The following is a 25,958-nucleotide window of genomic DNA, read 5'->3' on the forward strand; positions in this document are numbered from 1 at the left end:
AAGAAGTCACTGTTATTAGTGCTTCCTCTGCTTAATGCTAATCTGTCCGCAGAACCCATTTTTACATGTAGCCAAAATGTGGACTTTATCTTTACGAGGACACTGTCAAAGGCTTGTATGTATTGGTGTATACAGTATGTACTGACTAGTTGTGATCTTTCTGTATAAGTTCTGCCATCAAGTCTCCTCAGTCCTCGCCACTGTAGTTTGCGGAGAAGTGCTGCATAGATGCACAGAGTGTGAAGACCCAGATTATGCAGGGATCAGGAGAAATGCCTCGGGTATTGTGAGCTCTATTAGTTTAACTTCCTTTCTTTTCAGCCAATGAGGGATGTGTGCAGAAGTCTGTCTTTCAGACATGCAAACTTAGTTGCATCAAGTTTTTAAGAGTGCACCACATGTGACCTTGATAATGTAGCCTGGTTCTATATGCATGGTGGAGCTAAGCTTATCAAAATGGTGACCAGATTATGGGAGGGAAGCCGACAAGTGCATTTTTCAACCTTCTGGTTTATTTTCAGCCGGAAAAATACAGAAATTATATGAAAGGTAACAAAACCAAGCAAACTGTTTTCTATGTTCATTTGAATGCTAAGCAAACAAATATCTGAAAAACTGATTCTTTTAGCAAAAAAAAAAATAGCTGATGCCATGTTAACAGATACTACTTCTGTACAGCCATACGTATCACTTTTAAAGACCATCTGGTCACTTCTTATGAAAAGCAAATTAAATTCTCCCAGCAATTACAAACATTAGAAATGTATAGTGAAAAACAAAAAACACTTGTAACAGGTTCAAAATCAGAAAACAGCATCAAGTAGCACATGGAATACAAATTCACTGTATTACAATAAGGACTGCAGTTTCAAACAAGCGCTTCCCTTTAATGTGTTTTTTTTCCTCATCAACTGGTGTGCCGAGTGAACAGTCAATGAAAAACATTTCACAACTGCAAACTACCAAAAACTGTTTGGATTAGTAAAGGTGGACCTGGCACTACAGTGTGATGGACAGAAAAATGAACAGAATCCACTTTAGGAGCCATGAAACAGGTGCATGGTGCTCAAGACGGTGTGCTTATACTGTTGTTCAGCCTTCACAGATGTGTTGTGTTCTAACTGGCTGCTGACCTCATCAATGTTCTCAGCAGTGTCCCCAAACCCATGGTAATGTCCATAGTGCAAACTATCCCTCAGGTCTGCCTGCTCGAAAGGCCTCTGGGTGACACAGCCACTGGGACTGTCACCAAGATGCAGGGAACCACACATGTCAGACTGGGGGTCACTGCCCCTGGCCTCTGGACCCTGCTCAGAAAACCCCATAGCGGATCCATTCTCAACAGAGTTGGCCACTGTCGCTTCCCAATTGGTCGAGAAGCCATTATTCAGCACGGATTCGCCTCCATTGGTGTGTGCTTGAGAGCATGGTTTATTAGCTGAAAATCCGTTGGTCAGCAAAGTCTTCTGTGGCGTATGACAGTTCCTCAAACCTATTACTAAAGGGTCACCTGCCATTTAAAATGAAATGATATTCAATGATGCTTGTGACAGTGCAGTTAAATGACATTTTACTTTATGGTTACACGTGGTCCTAAGTAAACAAAAGCACTGCTTTACAGTATAGACAATGACTGGGGGAAAACCCATTTTGATTTTGTTTTGCACATATAAATCACTTTATTCGTTCCCCCATAAAAGAAGTATGTCTAAAACTGCATTTAAAATCACACAAAACAAAATAGGACTTATTTCTGATTCTCAAAAGATGGTTAGAAATAATGTATCTGAACTGTTAACAGAACTATAGCACAGCATTTAAGGACTTTTTTGCCTTAAACTTAAGTGTTATTGCTGCCCACAAATCAAAGACTAGTAAGCATAGCATTAAATATTCATGTTAAAAGTTAAAATCTTTAGAAACAGTGAATATGGGGTCAATGTCTACATACTGTATCCATACAAAACAATCCAGTATACTGTCTGAAGTGAAGAGAGGTTGCTATAGTCCCAACTAGCTGGAAATCAACAGCTGCAATTCCATTTCATGGTCACTAGAAGGTGCAATGCAACAGTCAACTAGAGCCACTGCAGGATTTCTGAACATTTACCAGAATGAATCAAACGTTATGAATTTAATGGGACCATTTGTCCATGTAGAATGTTTTAAGCAGATTGCTGCGTTAAGTCAAAGTTTCAGAAAGCTATAGTTCACATGCAAGATGTTGGAAGCTCTTTTGTTAAAGATGGTGTTTTTTTTGGAACATCATGGCTAGAGACAGTAGATAACTAGTGCTCCCTGTCTCGTTGCTGAGGCAGACACCATGAAAGTGAAGAGGATGCATTTTAATTGCTGTATGCAATGGCTTTAGTTTCAATCAACAATTGCATGTCAGTGTAAAATCTGATAATGTGCACAGATACTAAAAAATGTCTGACACCTTTCATCTTTTTAGACAGAACAATGTGATGATTCTGACATTATCAGTACAATTAACATTAATAAACATTTTTAAAATGTCTCGGTACACTGTAGTTTCAGTTTCAATACTTTACCTTAACAGTATACCACACACAACCAAACATGCCACAACTGGCATCATATTAAATGAATGCCAACCTGTTCGCTAAAGCAGTATCAAGAAATACATTTTGTTAATAAAATCTATGCAAAAGCCAGCTGCGTGACATCTTGCCACAAACCCTGTATCTTCTGACACTCGTGAGATCAGCCATATCCATCATTACAATTGAAACTGGCAAGAAAAAATAACCCATAGAAAAATGTATTGGTTGATAGCTGTCTAAAGTATGAAATCGTGTTTACGCCGTGGTTGCTTTGCACAGTGGTTTCAATGTTATAAATTATGTTTTTGATTTGCCCACTGAACAGCAACAACATCAGAATAACAATAATAATATAACCATGAGACCAATAACGTGGAACACTGATGTCTCAGATATTAGCACAATTATTCTAACATATTGTAACATAGACAGACAATTTCTTCAACACAGTCCATTTGTCATCTGAGCAGCTTTTACTCAGGTCTAAGACTGGCTAAAAAAAAAAACCTAATTAAAAAAAAAGAAAACAGAAAATTCAACCATATATTACACTGCAAATCTTGTCACATACACTCAGAAAAGGTACTTAGAGGTTATGGAATTACACTCAGTGTAGCACTTGTATTTTATGGGTGAACTTGACATTTTGAGATCTACTAAGCAATTTGTCATTTTATTTTGATATCTCAAGTCTACCTATACCAGAATAAATAACTTTTGTAGATTGCTATCTAGCCAAAAAATACTCCTATGGTTTGCATTCAGAGTTTGATCTGGAGTCAACGATACCACCCAATGGACAAAAATTCCACGCGATTGTTCAGTTCACTGCTATTAACATTCATCCTTCCACTATGAATGAAATGTGGGAGCATGCATTGACATGGTCACACTCAAGAAAAGGACCTAACACTTGGTCATTATTAAGAGGTCAACACCCAACATAAGTTGTTCACCTTCAAGCCATTAATAGATAATGGCGCAATGTATCTCAGGACAGAAATGAAGCCGAACACCAGCCAAGACAAAACTGTCAAACACACACAGATACATTCAGATTGGAGAAGAGAAAAGTTCAAGTAAGTATCCACTTAGTCACAACCAGACTGGTTCTGAATCCATTGATTATTTAATGAGATTACAATACAGATCTCTGGGAGAGAACCATCAAGCCGAAAACAGATATCAAATTTTATGTGTGCCATTGAATCAATTTTCAAAAACGAAACACTGCTGACAGAATTTTATACACCTTACTGTCCCTATCAAAATGTATGCATAAATAATGCATTTTAAAAATGTTTTACTCAGCAATTTTTTCTAGAAATAAGGCAGGGTTCCATAATTCTATAGAATGTAATCTATAAAACGTTTATACATCACATTCACTTACGTTAATATGAGTTTTATTTCAACAGTGCATTTTAAGCCACAACTGCTACTCAAGACTACTGTACTGAGTATGTGAAAAATTGAAGTACAAAAAGAGCCACAAGACATACAGTATTTCATCTATATATAAGAACTGCACTACTTAAAGAGACTAAGGGTACACAGCCAAAAGAAGAAGATTAAAAAACGCTTTATCCTGAGTAATCTTAACCAACAGCAACGGGACAGAATAATGTGTTATAGCACCTTTCATTGTTATAGTTGAGCTGTTACTGAGCTACACAGTGAGTATATAAGCTGAAATATGCTTTGGCAAAATGAGCAAATTATGAGTGATAAAAAAAAAAATTATGAAAAGGATTGTCGTAAATTAGATTACCTGAACAGTACCAACATGGAAACAAGGAGTAAAAATTTAACTGAATGTGAAACAAAAAGAGAAGCTGATAGGAACTGGACAAGAATCTTTAGATCTTTGTTGAGACCCACATGGTTTAAAAGGCTCTGCGGAATCTTGCAGGGACCAGCTCCTTCTGTTGTCTGGACAATGCAGGCCTACAGGCCAAGCTTCAGGACAAGCCTCTCTTAGCAAACACACATGCACTGAAAGACGCATGAGTAATCCTTAAATTGAGGGGACCCCCACACATAGAACATAAAGCAACTAAAGCATTCAGGGGTTCACATGGGATAATTATTACAATATGGAACATAATGGAGAAAAATTGTGCAAAACAAATTGCAAAATGGGTCTCCCTTTTCAGTCAACAGTTCAACTACTGCAAAACTTAAATCAGTAATGCTATGACAGTATAATATACATTTTTTAAGAGAATGAAACAAATTTAAGCATTGTAACACACTTAATGAATTCAAATTTATCCATATCTACATGGAATAATGTAAATATTCGTGGATACTTTCTGCATTATACGGATGTGTATATAATCGGCATGCAAAAAGACCCGATACCAATGAAGGTTACACAGCGGCAAAGAGAATCTAGTGTAAATAGGGGAGACTAACAGTAGAGAAGCGCTGAATATATCTGCGCACTACAAATAGGCATATGAATTTGTGCAACGGCACGGGATCTGCATGGAAGTCACAGTGATAATCTCCAGCTCTTTGGGTGTAGGAGAAGTGCCTTCTATAGCCATGTGGTCCTGTGTACTCTCTGGGCTTTTGGTGACAAACGGAAAGAAGGATCCAGTCCCACCTGAACTGAGTGCTGTGGATGATTCTGTGTGCATACTCTCCAGCTCCTCCTCAACACTGCTGAAAAGCTTCATGGGAGAGTCCAAGCCTGGCAGTAAAGCATCACCAACAATCATTGCATTTTAGATACAATACAAGCTTATGATTAAATGGTTCACAACTTACAGAGCATCCTCAGGAACCCACATCACCTAGCACACGCTCTGCTCAGGCATGAACACTTTACATATAACCTGAGACACTGCAGGCCGGACAGTATCATCATACATAAAGCACGTTTTTAAAACCGTTTCTTTTCAACCACAGTCAGACTGGTGGCAAAAGACATAAGGGAAAAATATGCAGACTTAATCTCAGATGTGCAATATTTTTAAAACAATAGCTGTGTGGGTTTAGTGTTGTTTTACAGTGTGTTCAAGATTAATTTAATGTAGTGCTATGGTACAATATTCAGATGAGCTAATTTTATTAGTATTTTAAAATGAAAATCTGTGTTTTATTGTGTCATTTCACTTCTTTCTTTTTTAACAATGTCTTTTTTTAGCATGCACCTTGATAATGGGTATTTCACTACTTTACAGTGTTTCAAAATTACCTATTTTTGCACCTCAATGTTTGAAAGTGGGTATGTACAGTAATTGTATTTTACAATGTCTTCTTACTACTTATTTTGTGTCATTACCCATCCTGGCTTTTAATTCTCTTCTTCACTGCTGACTCCAAGAGCTTTGCACAAAAATTCCCACACATCCAGTGTTTGGGCATGTACAAATGGCAAATACATCTCTTGAATCCACATAAATCATTATAAATTGCATCAGAGTAAATACACAAGAAAATGCAAGGACCTACCATCAGTTCTGGCCTTCTTGATGTGATTGGACTCCATGCAATCAAGAGACCTCTTTCTATTTGGTGCCCCATTGAAGAGGCTTGGTGCTTGGATTTGTGGACGGAGGCCATTAGGAGCCCCATTGGGACAGAATTCATTGAGGTGGTTCTGCATGTTAGAGAGGAGCTGAGCACACTCCTGGAAGCCCTGGGCTTGGGCCAGGTCTGCTGCGGTGAGCCCACTGGCGTTTCTTAAGCTGCACAATAAATGAGCGCCCATTACCAGCCGTGCAGCCACTCACGCGCTCGCACACACACAAGTCACACACTTCTGTCTCTGCTGCCCTAATACTACCAGTCATTTACCTGAAGGTGATATGAACACAGAAAATTTAACATTTTTTCCCCCCAACAATTGTTAGTAACTTAAAGAAAATAGCACAGTGAACCCCCATTTTAAGATATATTTGTACACACTGCAATCGGAGGTGAGGAGAGTATTGCAAATGTGGAACACATCAGAACAATGCCTAAACCACCAGATACACTGCCCCTGAAATGTCCTTAAAACCAATACAAAGAAAAAAGGCCCATTTTAAATGCTTATCAATAAATGAAAAGCTAAAAAAAATATAGAAAATATTTTCCTTCTGGGGAGGGAAAAACACGAAAGAGGCTGAAAATCACATGGGCATCCGATTTGTTGTGGTTAAGTAAATTTCTTGTATAAATGCAGAACATGCGTATTATGATAAAGATGTGATTCCATAAAATGAGAAGATCATGCCATCTGAGTGCCCCCAGGAAAATGGGAAAGGATGGGAAAGGAGGAGAAAAGGGATGATTTCCAGACCAAGCTTGAATTTAGAACACTGATGTCTTCAGTCTTCCAGTGATGCTCAAAAGGCAGGGAGATGAACTAAAAAGACACAGAACCTCAGGTCAGGAAAACATGCTTTCTATGGGATACATGAAAGTCCCCAACTGTAACCCAATTCAGGAATGACACTGGGTAAATGTGTATTTATCCAGAATGACTGACATTACAAGTAATGAAAGAAATATTCAGAAAGATAGGATGAAGCAAGTTCCAAGTCCTTGCAAACGGCCAAAAGAAAGCACCACAAATAGGATGAATAATTAGCTCCACTAAATTAAACTAGTGATACTCTTGGGATCAGCTGTGAACAGCTAAACTAAAATAAAAGGTATGAAAGCAGGAATGTACATATTTTAATGGACTGTATGTCTTCATGATATAGTTTTAATGTAATCCAAAGAGAAGCTATAGATGAACAGCAAGTGGAGGGACACAGGGCACATGGAACCGGAACACTGGAATCCAGCTAACTGGAGAAGACGTGGAGGGACACAGGGCACATGGAACCGGAACACTGGAATCCAGCCAACTGGAGAAGACGGAGCTGGATAAAGGTGCTGTCAATGAGAAAAAATGAGAAAGCGGCCATTTCATAGAATGGCCAAAAACAATTCCCAGTGTTTGTTTACTTAAAAGCAAAGCTCCATGATATTAAAACCTCCCATCAGTGATTCAGGCACATCTTTAAGGGCAGTTCCACTCATCTCCTATTGCAGTGTGAGGCTAAATGTTTCTAAGAATTTATAAACAAACAAGCTGCCCCAATGCATGGCTTTAACTGCTCCACTTACCGGAATACTGTTGCACTTCCCTGCCCAGTGTTTAGGCAATGAAACAGATGTAAAAATGTCACTTGGGGTTGCTCACCAGAGTGTCTGCACAACAGCGACCCAGAGATTCCCAACTGACTCAACAACAGCTTCAATTAACAAGCAGGACACCTTTGAGCACAGAAAATGGCCTTGTGACATGATAAACATAACTACTACATCTTCACACCTATATTATCTAACGTTGCAATTTCAATGACATCATAATTTCCTACATTATATACAAACCATTTGATAACCATTTATATCAATAGGTAACAATCTGAAAAACCAGAAGACCAATCAAGCCCAATTTTTAACAACGTGGACTGATACTTACAGCTTGGTTAAATAGCAGAGCTCATTCTGAATGTTTGAATGTGTTAGGGCTAAGTGTGCAACACCACAACAGCAATTCATTACCAGTTATCAGAATGAATTATTTTTTAACCTCTGTCTTTAGATTAATGATATAATTTGAGGGCAAATTATTTTTCTGTTATATATTCCTGACCTGGATCTGTTGAGAAACATAATAATCATTTTTTTTTTTAAGTGGCCAAATGGAGCTTTCCCAGTGAAATCATGCCGTACTTAAAGCTCTACAGTCAAAGTTCACAGTCATAATTTTTTTTATTATTATTTATATCCAAATCTGGACATAATGACCTGATGGTTGTTAGGGAAGAGGGAAAAAAAGATTACAACTAAATAAATGAAAATAAATTATAAACAAGTCACTGAAAAAAACTGTTAAAAACATCCTGCATAAAACAACCTTTCATGAGCTGTTACTGAATAATATGACTGGGCATTATTTCAATAACTAGCCATTTGACTCAGCAGGAAAGGTCAGGATGACGATTGACATTTTTCATGAGCAGCACTCAGCTCAACCATGCGGTGTCATGGGTGTGAACTGCCAAAACATTTCCATTAGCAGCCAGGAGTCTGACCCTCCATAGTAACAGTAAAGCTAAAAATTACACACCAAAATCTCACCAGGAACAACAGTCTCTTTGTACTTGCCCTTCAATAAGATCGAGTGCAACAGTACATTTTATACTTTCCAATGAACTATACGTTTACAAAATTTTAAACAAAACCTTTTTCAATTAAATAAATAAGATTCTATCAGGCACTCGGGTGCAGCAACTCAAGCAACATGTGACATTGATTAACAGATCGCCCATGAACATTTAGAGGCAGTTTGTTCATTCACAAATTCACTACACTATGATATACATTTATGCAGAACTTAAATTTCCTCATCACTTCCATAACAGTGTCACACAAAAAAAAAAAAAAATCAAGAAAACAAAATGCATTAGAGAAAAACAAAAATATTTAAAAGTGCTAAAAAATACAATCTGTCTGACCTACATAGACCATCAGCTAAGAAAAAAATTAAATGCTTCCAACATGTTTAACTTCAACAGAAGTTTTGTTTCCATTTCCCCCAATATAACAGGACCAGCGGGTCTCAATAACTCCCTATGCCTGACAACCAGGTTTAGATGAAAAACAACAACTTTTCATATCATATGAAAACTGTAAATTTCACTGCATCCTATAAGAAAATCACACTAGAAGCAAAGCTTTGAAAGACTTTTGATAACACAAACCAACAGCTCCTCTCCTCACAAGCAGGCAAAACAAAGAAACATTAAAATTTAAAATCAACTTACTAGCATCATTTTATCCCATGATAAGGTGCCAAAAGACACGAGTAATTCCAACTTTAAGTAAAACAAATGCATGTTTTGCAATTTATCAATGCAGACATCGATAAAAGCAGGAAATTGTATTGCAGTGTCAAAGTTCAAATTTACATAGCTGATTTGTGCGTGCAAACCTGTGCCAAACTTAAATGCCGTAGTTTTCCTTGAATCGCAAACAAATAACAGAACAGAATTTTCTTCAAAAGCTAAACCTGCTAAATTGGAAAGGAAATACTTAAAAAAAAAAATTATGCTCAAAAAATCTAAACTGAGAATTTTTGTAGTATTCAACATTACAAAATCTGTTTTACGCATTTTATGTTGCAAGTTAATGTTCTACCGAACTTTGAGCACAAATTGAATATGATTATTACCTTCCAGGTATAATATGATGAGTGCGCAGCCCTGAAAAATGAATTGTTAAACTGTTTGGTTAGTAATGATCTATGACTTCTTGCACATACATTTATGTTATTCATATATACTACAATGACTGTCTTTTTACATAAAATTGTTAACGTTTACATTAAAATCTGATGCTCCATGTACTTTGCAAAAACCCACATGTATTACATATTAATTGATACAGCAAAAAACTATTTCACAAATATAAATTGCACCAAAAAGAACTAGCATCGTTTGCAAACTTTACTTTTAACACATAAAGACATTAATTTGTGAATATTAACTTTCCAACTCCATTGGCATACTAGGTGTTTCCCTCCATTTCTCTAAATTAGAAATTTAAAAGGAAAATGCAACTGAAATTCTATAGTGTTTCTGTTTGTATTCCAACAAGAAAAACAGCAGACAATTTAGGCATCAAGATACAAATTTTCTGTTTTGATTTGGCACAAATTGCACACAAAAAACAGGAAATGAATTAAGACAAAGCAAGTGAAGTTTACAGCACTGAAAAACATACATTTATATAAACGTGAAGGCAGGAATGGGATTGTAAAGCTTCATTGCATTTTTTCAGCTTTCAATAATCAATCTGGGTAGATTTTCTCAGCTGGCAAGCAACACTGAAAAAGCTTTGTTCTCCACTGTCCTGGAAAAAAGCAAAATAATGCAGCATTGTGTGGTTCAGCTATGCAGCCTATACTGGACTAAAGATGACTGTTATAGTGCCAGAGCTTCTCTGTACCAGCCGTACTTTGCCACAGTCTCCCTTAATCATTTTCAGTTGAAAGATTAAAAAAACCAAGTAGTCTGAAAGCTCACACTACCTGCCAGCCACTCATACAACTCCGCTATATCCCATACCCATTCCTAACAGCCTACTCCTTATCACAGAGTAGGAAATCTGCAAGAGGTGTAGAACCAAAACAAGTTGTACAGGATGGCAGCTGGTTCAGACTGGATCTCACCTGCCCAACGAAGGTCTGTGCATACCAATTAGCACCTGCAGTGACCAACTTGTTTAAATGATGATCTACCCAGAGTAAGACTCCTTCATTAAACAATTCTGACAAAATATTATGCCTTAATTACCAGAGATGCATCACTTATGACATCTGCTGTCTTGAAAACCCTTAAGTGGAACATTCTATTCCATCTCAAAGCTCTCATGAACTTGTGTGTTCATCCTCTAGTTAGCCCACTTTCCTCTTGGTGAGAGGCAATTCTGTAAACACAGGGCCTCACTATGTACTAGAACATCGGGACAGCTGAAGTACACGTGTGAGGATCCGGTACAATAATTTCAGCTTGACTTTAGTAGAGTTAGACCAGATCTTATGTGAACTGTCACAGCTAAACATCACCCTACCCACTTCCTGACAAATATAAACAGGTGTGTGGGGCTGCAACACTACTTGCCAGACATTCCCACCATTACCACCAGTGTGCTATAGGTCTGTTTGTTCTTCTCTCTTCTAGTCTCTTCGACTTACATGCAAACGACTGTACCTCCACTGATCTAGCCACAAAACTGCACTGGTTTGCAGAAGACCCCACAATTGTAGCTCCCATTATAAATGGCACATAGCAGCGGATGTTACTTCCTGAGGCAAATAAGGAAATTCAAGATCTACCTATACCAGTGTTTCTCAACCCGCTCCTCGGGGACCCCTCCATGGTCCATGTTTTTCTTCCTTCCCAGCTCCTAGCTGTGGACTGTCTGGGGATCCCCTTGGAGTGGTTAGAGAAATGCTGACATAAGCCATCCATTGGCCCACTGCAAGCACCAACTACAGCACATCATTCATTCTGCCGAGGAAGTTCATGGCTGCAAAATGCCCTCAACTGTAAAAGCGGGAGATGAGCAATAAGCATCATCAGCAACTGTTCCCATCCAGGTCACAATTTGTTCTGCAAACTCTCTTCTGAGATACACAATTAGTCACAAAGAACCAGAAAAATCCAGCATCTGAAGAGCTCCTTCCTCAGGGCTAACATCTGAACAAGACCTCAATCACCACATTGTCTACTACATTACAACCACTATCAGACTGTGACACACAACACAAAATCTGAATTGTATTATAAATTTGCACTAATCTCACAATTTACTGCAACAAGTCCATTCGTTATTGTTTCGTGTGTCTACTCACTCTTGTTGTACCTGACTCATCCCCATTGTGTACCTGTCTCTTATTTTTATGCACTGTTACTAGGTACGTATTGTACGTTCTTTGTATGCAGCACCAGAAAAATAAAAAATAAAATAGCAGGTACATGCTAGAGTACTTGGCCAAAAAAAAGCGGATTATGGATGCCAAGACAATGAAGAATAGCTGTGGGGGGAAAGCACTTGTTACACTGTGCAGCCAAGGAAGTATAAGTGCCAACTGGCAAAAAAATAAGGAGAATCCTCTGAACTTACCTATATGAAATTCTTCGAAAACACTGATTTGATAATAAAGGTCTATTGTTGTTGCCCATGAAAACATACCAGATTCTGCTTTGAAATGTCATTCCTGTTGTTTTCAACTTTCCATTAAATTTAATTAACATAGTTATCCATTCAAGGTATACAGTTTTTGTATATGGTGTTTTGCTTTCCATTCTTTTTGCCCACAGAAATAAAAATACACCTCTCACACAATCCTCCCTCACCTGCAAAAAGTTAAACAAAAGCTTCTGTTTAACCAGGCCTCATATCCTTTTTCCTTAGAGACAGGGTTTAAAAAGATAGAAGTATGACAGCAGTGACCCTAAAGAGGAGAGGCTTTCAGTGCTCAGCACAAGCAGTAGAACTGTAAATAAGGAAATGTGCTGGTTCCTCAGTGGTGCCATTTTTCATTTAGATGCAATAAATGCCCTTCAGATGATTCCGTCTAGCCTGTGGCTGTGTCACCCTGTGAGTCATGTTTCAGCAGGCAGCACTGCTGGTGCCAACCAGATGAGCGGCACAGAGAGCCAGGATTCGACAAATATCTCTGCAAAGCGCCTCAATAGCAGAACTCCGGTGCTACATCTTGGTCATCCCAGGTTTCCTCACTGGAGCCACTTATTTTGCATTTAATGAAGTAAGATGCAGCACACAGAAAGAAAGATGATCTTCACTCTTGATGGAGGATTGGTCAGGAGTACCTGTGTGTATATAAAGCGTATGTGTCCAGTGCATTATAAATGGTTAATATTGCTATTCTCTAAAGACAAATCACACGTGGAAGGTTTTGCAAAGCAGACACACAAGCACAGAAAAAGTATGCCTAATGGTGTAAAGGCTGAATTCAAGCTGGCCTTCCAAAAAGTGACTAGGGATTCAGCTGACATTCTACAGTTTTAAAAAACATTTAAGGCAGGCAATTAGAGCACTTACAGACCTTCACATTCTGTGTGACGTGTAATAAAAATTATTTGAAAGTGTGACTCTGAACAGCACTGGCACAAATAAATGGGCAAAGAAAAATTTATGCATAGCATGAATCAATGGATATATTTTGACATAAATGGATACATAACTCACTGCAAAGGTTTTAGACTGCCACAAGAAAACTATCTACGTTGGTGTAAAATTATAATTACATAATTTTGTGTGTCAGCTTGGCCATTTCAAAACCTCTCCTCAAGTCACCCAATTTGCAGTTATCATCCAAGATGCCCATAAATTTGTTAAACTCAACCAACTAGCATACCTTGCTTAATAACTTTTATGTTATTGTTAGTTAAGTTAATCAAGTGAGCTGATGGGGAAATTTGGCAAACACATGGAACGGCTAGGTCGAGCCTGAGGAGCGGTTTGGGAACCAAAGCTGTGTTGTTCTAGCCATCGAACAAGGTATCACTAGCTCTTTGGAGATTAGGAAGAAAATATTGTTACTTTTTATTACTGTGTATTCTAATATTGAATAATTTTTCCTCAGAAAATATGCACTTACTTCCCAGCTAAACAGATGGTCTCAGACTATTGCACAGTACAGCAGATTCATCTGTGTTCTCCAACATGCCATAACAGGTTTACAAAATTACCGTTATTAGAAGTGGCTATGCACGTGCTGCAAAGAAATTTTATTTATTTTTTTTAAATCAAGAAGCACAACTGATGTATTTAGTGTTTTTTAAACTTTTTTTCAGATAAACACTGCAACAAAACAAGCAGACAATTTCATTTTTCATTTTGCATGAAGACCTCCACTGCAAACCAGGCCATGCTCCACTGCAGATAAGCACCAGTGCGTCATTCTCTAAATAAGGTGTTTTTGACTCACAGCAAATACCATTAAACGCATGTCAAAACTAGTATGAACTGGACGATTTCAAGCCTTACTGAGCAAATATGCAATTCTGTATGACTGTCTACTGTACCTACATATATGCTTACAGACAAATTAACAGGATGAAGAAAAAAAAAAGGAACAATTTACCCAGTAGGCCAAATATACTGTATTTAAATATTACAAAAAAAGGAAAAACCTAATTTTTTTGCTAAAAAAAATTACAACATGAATGAAAGTATTACAGATTACCAACATAAAACAAATTGACCCATAAAGATGTAACTAAATTTGGTATGGGCCTACATCAATAATCCAAAGTGGAATAGTTTCACACCCTTCCAAATATAGATCAAATTCATCAAGCATGAACTACATACAAAAGTACCAAATTACCTTAATCTATTTATTCAGTGTTTTGCCCACTCAATTCTTTCAGTCAGATATGGAATTAAATAACGATATCCTTGGCAAATGCACTTTACTGTATAATATTTAGCAGTAATAACACAATCCGTTGTTGTCCATTTGAGCCAAGGATGACAGGAAGGGGGCAGTATTGCTGCAAAAAATGGCAGCGTAATACGAGAGGTTTGTCCTGGAAATAATTGTGTGTTCCAAAAGTCTATCATAATTCAGCAAATTCAAACCTCTCAATATCATAAAATAGTGCGCAAGTTTAGATAATTCATCAGGCTCACACAAACAGCCAAAATTAATACCAAACATTACATCATTTTAAAAGCTTCCACAGCATTTCCAGAAATACCAACAGGGGCAAGAATAGCACTGGTGTCAGCAACAGCACTGTGCAGACTTTGGGGAATATGGCAGGAATTCGGCAAAGAACCAGCTAGGATGTGGAGCTGACAATGTTATAGTGACAGAGAAGGGACTCGCAAATAAGGTGATGAAAAAATGTGACCATTCTTAAGTCCCTGAGCATGGCCTTTCAGCTGCTCCAAATGTACCAATATGCTGACATAATTAGATGCTTACACGCGGAAGTTATCACACAAATTACAGGCACTCACTGGCAAACAATCCCACTTGTAGGAAGTAGGGATGGCCATCCCAGGTCCTGCAAGATTTAAAGAACACATTTTAATGTGGCTGACACCATGCGAAGAGACTACAGAAATAAAACCCGACCCATCTGGAGGACCAGTGCCCCCCATGTAATGAGAACTAGATTAAAATTACCTGGCGCAATACAGTGGCACTGCATTTAACTGAGTGCGACTTATCTTTTGCAGGGTCCATGGTCTACAGCCAAGAGTTGGTGAAACGAGTCCAGGTGTCTGAGGGATCCAGGCTAATAGTTGAGAGCACTATTTAAGCCAACACATCGTTAGAATGGAATGCCGCTTCATCAAGCGGCAGAGACAGAATCCTGAAAGAGGCAGAAGGCAACAGAACAGATCTGGTTTATTCCCTCCCAAAAACCCAATGAATGCTGGTCATGAAATTGTCCAGCACACATTGATACAGCACTGAGACCCAGTCGAACCAATTTGTTTTCTGGAAGTGCCTGGCTTAATCCCAATGCAAACCTTTTTTTTTTTTGCTGGCATAAATGCAGAGTACAAAAAATCTGATCTGAAACAGTGCAGAGAACATCCATGCACAAAACAATCCAGAAACTACAGCAGTGAAATTGAGACCCGCTGTTCTTAAAAAAGGAAAGAAAAAAAAATGCTACGTGCAGAAGCAAGGTATAAAACACCCAGCACATTACAATCATGGCTCATGGACAATCCATCATCACTTGTCCTGGAGAAGAAAAAGGAAGCATTTAATTTTTTGTTCCTGAAATGCTTTGCTTTTCAGATCTGCATACACATAGAACTTCTGCCATAGCTGTTTCTCGCTAACATATCACCTTCAGAAACAAAAAAAGCTACAACCATGCTTACATCTGAAAAGTGACAAACATATCTGATTAGACCTGAGCTAATGTATTCCTACTGTTAGATTACAAATAAAGTAAAGTAAAATAAAAGTTTTAAACAATTAGAATATAAGCAAAGCATGCAGGTCTAAACAAGACTATCTTAACTGTATTCCTAGCATTAAAACCAATCACCGCAAGAAATACCTCAACGGTTTGCCAGTGTGTAGATACGAAGCGATACTGAGAACACTCAATGCCACAACTGTAAGGTTTTCGCAGAAGCACTTGTGGCAGACTCAGCAGTGCCTATTTGGAATGCTCCCCCTTTCTAGGATTACTTGAAAAAATCAAGTCATTTCCAATTCAATAGCTGCAAAACATTAAGATGTGTACGTTTCTTTTCGTTTTTTGTAACATCTTTAATAGTTTATCTGCAGCAGTTTATAATAATCTCACTTTCATGAGGGAAAGGGTGACAGGTGATTAAAAAACATCTTAGCAAGAAGGGTTAATACGGCAAGTAACATTCAAAAAACAACAGTTCTGTATGAAGCAATCTTATGTAGAAAATTCAGGTGTACAGTTAATCCTAGATATAGCTACAATCTCACTGGGTACCTGCTGACTAATCTGAACCTAGCTTCTGCCTTGTAACACATGACAGAATTCCAGTATAGTCAATAGGCTGAAAGCTCATGAAGTAGAAAAGTAACCAAAAAAAAACCTGTGCTGGACATTATGTGAGACAAAGGTTAAATTAACTAAGCAAATTCAATGGATTTTCCGTTTTTTTTAACATGAATGTTTAAATGGGGCCATGGTTTTGTTTTATACGCATTTTGCATTTTAATACTTTGTGATTTTACATAAAGAAATATGTTAATGTAAACTCATACGCATAATGAAACACAGCTGACATGCCGAAAGAAAGCAAGACGACAAAGTCACTGTATTAGAGTCTTTATGGAAGATCAATAGAAGAGAGGTTCAAGATAGAAGAGAGGTTCAAGATAGAAGAGAGGTTCAAGATAGAAGAGAGGTTCAAGATAGAAGAGAGGTTCAAAACCGGCCTTAGAAATGAGGTCTGATGAGACTGCTACTGTGAAAGGAGTGATGTGAAATGTGTTCTGCTCCTTCTTGGATATCTGCTTAAAGGACTTTATCACCAATGATGCTGAAACAGAGACTTGTAAGAAATTTATATATAAGCCTGGGAGAAAAACAAGATGGGAACAAAAGGAGACGATAAAAACAAGATTAGGATGAAAAAAAAATTCTGGTGGGGAATGATACTCTCTTTGACAGAAACAAGTAGTCTCGAAAACAGCAATGAAATCTCCGAACAAGATGGAACAAGCTTATGGGTGCTAAGGTCCAGAACACCTGGGACATCACAGGCAAAAGTAACTGGAAAGAAATCAATTTCGTTCAAGGTAAAAATAAGTCCACAGGTCAGGTCACACGAAAAAAGAATGCAGACTCTGCACACAACCCAAGCAAATTACAACATCCACAACAGGGATGGGCAACCTTAGGCATCTGTGTAAGCCATATATACCCTCAAAAGAGCACACAGGTTCTGACTTCTGATATCCAAAAGAAAAATCAGTCTTCCTTTTTGAAATTCCCATTCTCAGGACCAATATATTGCATTCTGGAGAGTTGAGTGAGTGGCTCTTCTTTTTTCATGCATGTGGGTCAGAATCATAAGTGGTTGGGACAAGAAGATTTACCAGCTAAGATCGCTGCCATCTTGGAGCTCCCGAGAAAGGCCCATTCATAGATGGAGGAGGACTCATCTTCAGCTTCTGATAATGCTGGGAAAAGGCTATGGATGGTTCCAAAGCAGAAGATCACACAATGGGGGAAGCTGCCAGATGTGACTGCAAGGTGGCATCCTGTCTGGCATGGTTGATGTGTTTCATTTTTAAATGCAGTATGTGTTTACACAGCAATTTCTGATCGAATGTTTAGACAATTTCTGGAAAATTAAATTTAAGCAAAATTTTACAGTGTTTGTCTACAAATTGGGTGCTGGGCATTAATCTATATTTTAGCTATTTTTTCCACTATTTTGAGATTTGAAAATTGAGGTGAAATATCCACCAAGCAAAGCTTTTCACTAAAATGATTATGCCTTTTTTTTCTACTCACACACTTTCTGAGAGCTTCAATATTAAAAGCACTGGTTGTATAAAGGGCAGGTGAGAGTCGTCTAAACAGCTGGACTTTTTGAGCGCAGTTCCAAGAATGGGATTCTCTTGATGACAGAGGGTTTGCATTAGCCGAATCAGAAAGGGCTGCTGGATCCTGCTGGTATAATGCCAGTCATTCTTTTATAGCAATGTTCTAAAAGTTTCCAAGCTAGTGGAGGTTGTGCATGTCATACACCCAACTGGCAGTAACTCACCCCAAGCCATTACAAGGAAGGTTAACACAACTTTACCAGTCGGAAGCTGGTTGAATTTTGCAGTCCGTCATGTTCCATTTCTTTCTGTGATGGGTATGCCACTAATTATTTAACAGGATAGAAAGAGTTAAAGCGGACAACATTCTAATATATTTATATAAAAAATAGGCTTTGGGAAACAGCCAGAACAGTTTAAAAATTTCAATTGAGTTTCTGCAGAAAGTGTGTGGAAAGTAGACATAGATGGTTGTGCTAATTATATAGATTGAGGTAGTTTCACATTAGTATTAATGATAGTTTGCAAACTGGTTCTAGAATCAAATGTAACACTGGGTACTTTGAATATTGGCTGTAAAAGTATGAAAATTATTATGAGAATGATTTAAATACCAATTAAACAGAGAAGTAAACAAAACCAATTTTATATTAAAACTACTATTAAAATTTGTATTTTGGCAATACACAGAGAATTGTTAAACGGATAAAATCATATTAAAAGCTAAAAATTGCATCTAAAAAATGTTTGTTTTTTTTTTTAAATACCACATAAGTTATTTTAAAATAATATATTTTTGAATTTCCTAAAGTTTGAGAGCACTAGGATAAACAACAGATTTATGGCAATTTATGATAAATAGCATTTAAAACAAACCACAGTATCAGCTGTCTGGTACTTCACCAAGTCCTGGAGTAACTTGCATTTCAACTGATATAAGGAGATGTTTGGAGCCTAAACACACAAACCAAACAGCCTCCTTGAATGAAGAATAGGGAGGGAGCACTAATGGCTGAAACCATGCTGTCGCACTGAGGGTACAGGAATAGCATGCAGCAAGCCCATTAATCTGTGAATCTGTCTTTCATGTAACTAATGAAGCACCGAAATCAGCAATCCCCAAAGCCAAGATGATTACATCATCGAGCACAGTAGCCACTCTGTAATTATGGTATCAAAATATTATTTCTGTACCAGGCTCACTGATATTACAGTATTCGCAAAAACACAGAGGGAAAAGCAGAAATAATCTACACCGATAAAACTTATCGCGATTTTTAACTGTAAACAGTTAATCTCCAAAACAGAGTGGCCAAACTTAGGGCAGCATTAAGAATGCCTGGAGGTACGCGTGAGGCTGAAAAACTGGTTTCACTTGTCCATATACAAAGCATACTCCCAGTAATTAACAACATCAACAACAACATCAATAATAGTAATAACCAAAAAAAAAAAAAACCTGGAAAGATACCAGGCAAACTTCATTAGCAGAAGTTCCACCCACTTCAAAAAGGGAAAAAAATCTTCCCTCCCAGGAGGCTGATGGCTGCGATGCCAGTGGCATGTTTCCCAGAATGGGCCACACTTGGTTATTCCATCTTTGGAAATGTCTGCTTAGTCACTCAGGCCCAGGAAGTACCAGATGCAAACAGCTTGTACTGAATAGTCATACTTACGTATAAATATAGAGATTAATAATTGTTATTAAAAGTAAGTGAAACTGTAACAGTAAATTTTGAAGTTTATTGTTTATAGAATGGTTTGAATATAATACGTTTTCCATAAGATAGCAATAGCAACCCAGTGAATGCCTATTTAGGTAGAAAACATTGATCCATCATTATTTGTGATTTAAAAACATTTTATTGCAATTAATTTTTATCATGAGTTTTAAATTACAGCTGGAGATGAAGACATTCATGAGCATTTTCATAACTAACTGCTCTCTACATCTGTGTTTTTACCTTTTCCCAGCCTGAAACTAGGAGTTTACTGGCTTCCAAAACGTAAAAATGAACTACAGCTGTCAAAGGAAACAACAACAGGTAACAAAATACTTTCAACATGCTTTGAAAATTAACCTTGCAGTATTAATAACAAACACATTACAGTCACTCTCAGGTATAGTCATAACTAATAAATCCATGCACATTTCATCATTTCAAAAAGTGTTCCGGGACATCAGGTTTCGATTCTGGCACTAAAATCCATATACTGTACGTGTAGTAAGTTCACATGCCATGTCCTGTTCAGAATATTACCTAATCAGGTGTATGTAACAAAATGATTAAAGTATCCAAAAATCTAGTTTAACCCTGCAGTAGCCAAGCAACTAACAAAAATGGCAGAATACAACTATTAACTGTGGATTCATATAGCCTAAGGTCAAATTAAGGTAGCTTTTAAAATGAGCTACAGCACATTGTATTCTTAGCTGATAAAAGATAAAGAGCATTCTGTTATGTAGCGTTAAGTGATTTTAAATGTAAAACTAAGTCAGCAATACATACATAGCTTTAAACATTGGCTTGAAGACTCTGCTATGAGCCTACAGTTTTCACACAGAAAGATTCGACCACTTCTACACTTTATGGCCAATGGAGACTGCCACAGTAGAAACATCAACTTCCACTTAACAAGATGTGCTTTGTTTACTGCTAAACTAACAAGGGGAAATTAAGACTGCAGACCCAATGGAATATGTGATTCTATTGGTTCCATTATCTGTTTAGACTGACTCTGTGCTTGAATTCCCCTTGGATTTTGTGTCGTACAAAATGTGTCTCTCTGGAGGACCCTTAATGAGCATTCAGTTACTGTGAGCAGTGACAAATTTTGAAAGAAGCATGGCATGTAGACCTACTACTGACATGTAGGTAAGGGCTTCAGCCTCGTCTGGATGTTTTCAAATTTTTCTTAAGTGTGACAGAAAGTGGGTATATTGCTACTGTTCCACAGATAGCATGAAGCATGGATTGCACATCCAGGCTCTAATCAGACAGTGTCCAAATTAATTTCACAAGTCCTAAAAGCCATAAACGGATTCCATTGGTTATATGATGTTATCTGCTTAATCTAGTATTGTTCAATCTATCCTGATATGTAGATTCAGTCTAGCGATTATTTTACATGACAAGATTCATTAGGTTTACTAATGCGCGTCTTTTCTTTTGTGTTTGTGTAAACCCGCGTCACTGGCACTGAGGATGAATCTCTAAGAGCTGGCTCTGTTTACTTTGCTCTGCCACAGATCGATAATGCAGAGAAGAGTGTCCCTTAATGGGTAGCGAGGCAGGCAAAGCTTTGGCGACCCAGAGCGTGTACGTCACCGCCTTCCCAAAACTATGGCACACAATTCATGACATTTTGGTGTCCAATAGAAACCAGCACAGCAGGGAAGCAGAGCCCAACTGCTTGTCAATAGCTGCCTCTGAATTTAAGGACAAATTTTATTCCTCAATAATTAAAGGTAAATCTATAACAATATCATATCTTCTTAAATCTTTTAGAAATGTTGTCAGACGATACTGGACTGAGTGGGTTTGATGTATTGCTGCTGTAACTACACTATGCTCATATGTAGTTTATTAAGGTTTCAGGTCTAGTTTACTATAGATTAATCTTTCCGAAATGTAAATGTTCATAAGTGTAACTGAAATGTATGCTTCTAATGACCTGTTTATTAGTGTGGGTTGTCAGTTCTTTGATAAGCAAACTAAAAACTGTTACTTATTGTATATAGAGCTTAGCTGGTAGTATCTGTACCCAGAACAGCTCATCTGAGATCATGCAGAACCAAGAGAATCTGTGGAACAGGATGAAGATACCCACTCAAATGGTTGTTATAACCAGAAACTGGTAATACTGTGAACAATATAGGACAACCCATTTACTGACAAGGGTGTGAGGAAAAGCTATACAGATACAGCAGGGGTAACTGGGCAGCATGTATTTCACTTTTTTAAAATGTATGCTTTATGTGGAGTGCGGGGCAAAATGGTCTGCTTCCATTAAATCTTAGTGTACAGGGAAAGCACTTTGCCATGAAACAAGGAACTCCCCCGGCATAAATTTGAGCAAGGCTCTTTCAGCACTCCATCAGTTACCAAAAGCTGCAATGTTGGCATAAAAATAAATTAATGCACAACTGGCTCTCAGTTCTGTGCTCAGAAGTCACCGCCAGGCAGAATGACAAGGCTTTCGCCACTCAAACAAAACCACCCCACCTGCTTCCTTTAGCATGAGAGGAAAAAAACAAGGACCTTGTTTCACTGCCCATTCTGCCTTGTAATAGGACTTTTATCACATAAAATGAAAAAAATACTACAGCAGAAAATACATTGGAGGTTGTTCCTTTCCCTCATGTCCCCCTGCACTACTGGAAGCTAGTGTTGCAAATCTGGGCCAGCAGGACCTTCAAGCCATTAATCTGTCAGGTCCTGAACTGCTGCAGATACTAACTGCCCCTCCCTGCACTCAAAGGGCAGAAGAGGTCGGCAAATGGACAGTAATTAAAGGTACAGTGCCCACAGAAAGAGTGACTGTTCTTCTGGAGGATGCACTACACTGAGAGAATATCAGAAATCGGATCAGTGTGCTGTTGTTCTGAGCAAAGGACTGGGGGAAAGGCTATCAGCAGAGCACCACAGCCTCAAGTCAGTAAACAGAATTTAGACTTTCCAATCAAAATTTTCCAATGGGCATTTTGGAATTTGTCCTCAAAAAATGCACAGATAAAGCCTAAAATCTTTCAAACAATGAAGAAATGTGCATTTGCCTTCAAAGCAGCTATCAAGGTATACTGAGGCTAAAATGAAAACACTTAAACTTTACTGGTTAATGCAAGATGCATTCACTAAAATACTCTGCAATTACATTAGCAAAATATAATACATACAATCAAAAGTGTAATTCTGTAAGGCAGCGTTATTTTGACTGTAAGATCTAAGGATCAAAAAGGAACTCCACCAAATGCTACCATATGATATGGTTTCGTGTATAAAATGAATCTTAAGCTGTTTAATGACCTCAGATCTGAGGCATGGCAGTAAGGCATGGAGTGACCAGACAGAAACAGTCGAATGGGAGAGAGAGAAAAAAATCCCATCAGAATTCACCAGATTTTTTCCCCCACAAATTTACTTCTTTCATTTAACTGCAGGCAATACCTACATTCAAAAACTGAATATTTATTATACCTTTCAGACCACATAAAGTGCATTAAATGCCTGCTGCACATCTGTTGTCCTCTCCTGCACAACTGCTTTACAGCCTGTCTGGTCAGTTAAGGAGTTAGCACTGCCAAAAAAGATTCAAATCTTACACTTGGAGCTAAGCCCTTTTGGATGAGTCCTCTCCTCAAGAAGTTTCTCCCCAACTTTCTCACAGTTAAATTAGTTTGGAGAACTGTTACCAAGGGTATTGGAACATGCACAGGTAAACGAAACCACATCTGGAGCACTGGATGGCATTCCCTCATAAAGTCACTTCCTGTTTAATCATTACTTTGTGCTGCACAGTACAGTCGAGTGTGAGCACGCTCGGTGTGGCGCAAGACTTACTCGGCTCTGGCTCCTTGCATCAAAAGAGTCTTTATGCACTCCATGCTGCCAGCCCGGGCTGCCTTGTGGATCGGGGTCTCACCCACATAGTCCTGCAGCAAGGGGGGGGGGGGGGGATAAAGAAGACTGGACCATGAAGGCAACAAACAGGGTAGTGGCCAAATCCAAGATGTTTGCAGAGCACCGTGCCTTCTGTACATGGCTGCTTGTGACTTTTATCATGATTTTAAATCCATGGAATTTGTAGAAACCCAAAAGGTAATGTAATAATGGCACACAGGGTTAAGGAGACAAGTTATTCAAGTGATCTGTAATAGGTATATTCAGTCCATTGTGAACAGGAATCCACAAGCCTCTAAGGGGACCACAGAGCGAGAACAACGTTCACTGCACAACCTAAAGCGGATCTGCTTGCTAGCTGAACTGTCCATCAGCACCTGGCCCTAGAACAATTCAGAAATGCACAGGCTGGGATCTGTGCAGGGCTGTGGAGTCGGTAGATAAATGCTCCGACTCCAACTCCGACTCCTCAGTTTCTAAATCTTCCAACTCCGACTCCTCTGTATGTATATACTATGCTAATGTATTTTCTACATCCATTGAAGGAAAGGAAGGCAACATACATGTCATTTCACCACAGAACTACTGGCTAGGAAGCAAACACTCTACTATAATGCCAGATTAAAGACAAACACAATGAAAACAAGGTTTCAAGGGTAGCGCATAGCGAAGGGGAGCCGACGGAGCTGAGAACACACCAGATGATTTTTCAGGCGTTTGATGCGTGATGACTCGTTGAACGGCCGAAAAATCGGCAGTGCATCTGTAAATGTATGGGGGGCTTTAGGCTAGGTTCACAGTTCCCTGTAACAGTGGAACACGACACAATGGAAAGCGGTGCCGCACCTTACCTGTGCATTACATCCCATATAGTGACGCATACAGTCAATGAAAAGCATGCTTCATGGTTACTTGACATGTTCGTTTTGTGGTAACATTATGCACTGCATGCATTGGGCTTTATTCTTACAGCAGAGAAGTAGTTCATTATGACTGTTTGTGAATTGGGACATTTCAACTTACTTTTTTAATTCCCATTTAAATTTAGTAGGAGTCGGAGTCGGTTAACTTTTTGCCGACTCCGACTCCAGGTACCCAAAATTGTCTCCGACTCCGACTCCACAGCCCTGGATCTGTGAACCTTGTGTCTAGGCTGAGCCCAGTTATTCACCAGGGAGATCCACAGAAGTGGAGAATTTGTATTAAGCTTGCTGTGGAGAGGAGGGGTTGTTCATCTCTGCTCTGACACTAAAATAAGTTCCCCATGATCAACCAGACCACCTTTACCGAGAGCTACATAGCTCAAGTTAGCATTAGCTTCCCTGTCTGAAGCTGGGATTCCCCAGGAATACTCGCTAGCCCCCAGCAGGCAGGACCAAGGGTAAGAAGGGTATTACTCCATTACTCCGACATTTGTAAGGCTTTTCAGACATTCTTTAAAGGCTAAATATTAAGCCTAAACGCATTCCCTTCACTGTTACCATCCACGATCCTACCAAAACAGATGTTTCTAATAATCCACTTGCTAAGTCTGACATAATGCATGACGTAAAACTGTTTCTGGTTACATTATTCACCATGACTTCATTCTTAAGCAAGGCATCATTGAGGGTGAAAAAGGGGCTAACGTCCTTGAATTCAAGTTAACAAAAAAGGGGGGAGAGGGTAATAAAAAGTAGGCGAGATTGAGTGTAACTGTCCTGCCAGGAGGAATTTTCAGTACTTCATTTTCAATTCGGCAAACAAGATAAAATTAACAAACACACTTCTTGGCAGGGGCAGAACCTAAATTAACTGGCTGTGGGTTTGTTACAGCTAATCCTGGTTGCAGTCCGTCACAAAATGAACGGTTTGATAATATTTTGGTTTTCTAGTAAATTACTCCAACATTGGACAGAGAGTAGTTGATAAAAAAAAAACAAGGTTGTCCAGCTGTTACATTAAATTTGGATATGCTGCTAAAAAAACAGGAGACACCACCATCCATGTGTGTGCGACCAGAGCAAGGCAGGAACAGCCTCTAAGTTGGTCTCTCTGTGGCATTTAAGCAAGTTCAGCTGCAGATAGGCAACCATACTCAGTAAGAAAACGCAGGATTTGGTTCATTATGATTTTTATGATTTTTTCGATTTTTAAATTTGATATATTTTTTACAATGTACAAACAAGCCCA

At 38.4% G+C, this 25,958-nt stretch overlaps 1 protein-coding gene and 1 long non-coding RNA gene across 2 annotated transcripts in view; one reads left to right on the forward strand and one right to left on the reverse strand.

The window, feature by feature from the left end:
- Window positions 1-490: 490 nt before the first annotated feature.
- The window catches only part of ankrd10a (ankyrin repeat domain 10a), a 29,432-nt gene continuing 3,964 nt past the window's right edge, over window positions 491-25,958 (reverse strand). The window contains exons 3-6 of the mRNA XM_023811432.2: window positions 23,727-23,818; window positions 6,030-6,265; window positions 5,179-5,265; window positions 491-1,510 (exon numbers count right to left, since the gene is read on the reverse strand). Of these exons, the coding sequence (XP_023667200.1) occupies window positions 1,038-1,510; window positions 5,179-5,265; window positions 6,030-6,265; window positions 23,727-23,818 (888 nt within the window). The 3' untranslated portion in view covers window positions 491-1,037. The remainder of the gene's footprint in view (window positions 1,511-5,178; window positions 5,266-6,029; window positions 6,266-23,726; window positions 23,819-25,958) is intronic.
- LOC140578668 (uncharacterized) lies at window positions 16,926-17,187 on the forward strand. The gene is made up of 2 exons (XR_011982937.1): window positions 16,926-16,964; window positions 17,001-17,187. It is a non-coding gene; the product is annotated as an uncharacterized lncRNA (long non-coding RNA).

Source organism: Paramormyrops kingsleyae, chromosome 16 (genome assembly GCF_048594095.1).
Source record: "Paramormyrops kingsleyae isolate MSU_618 chromosome 16, PKINGS_0.4, whole genome shotgun sequence".
Taxonomy (NCBI): domain Eukaryota; kingdom Metazoa; phylum Chordata; class Actinopteri; order Osteoglossiformes; family Mormyridae; genus Paramormyrops; species Paramormyrops kingsleyae.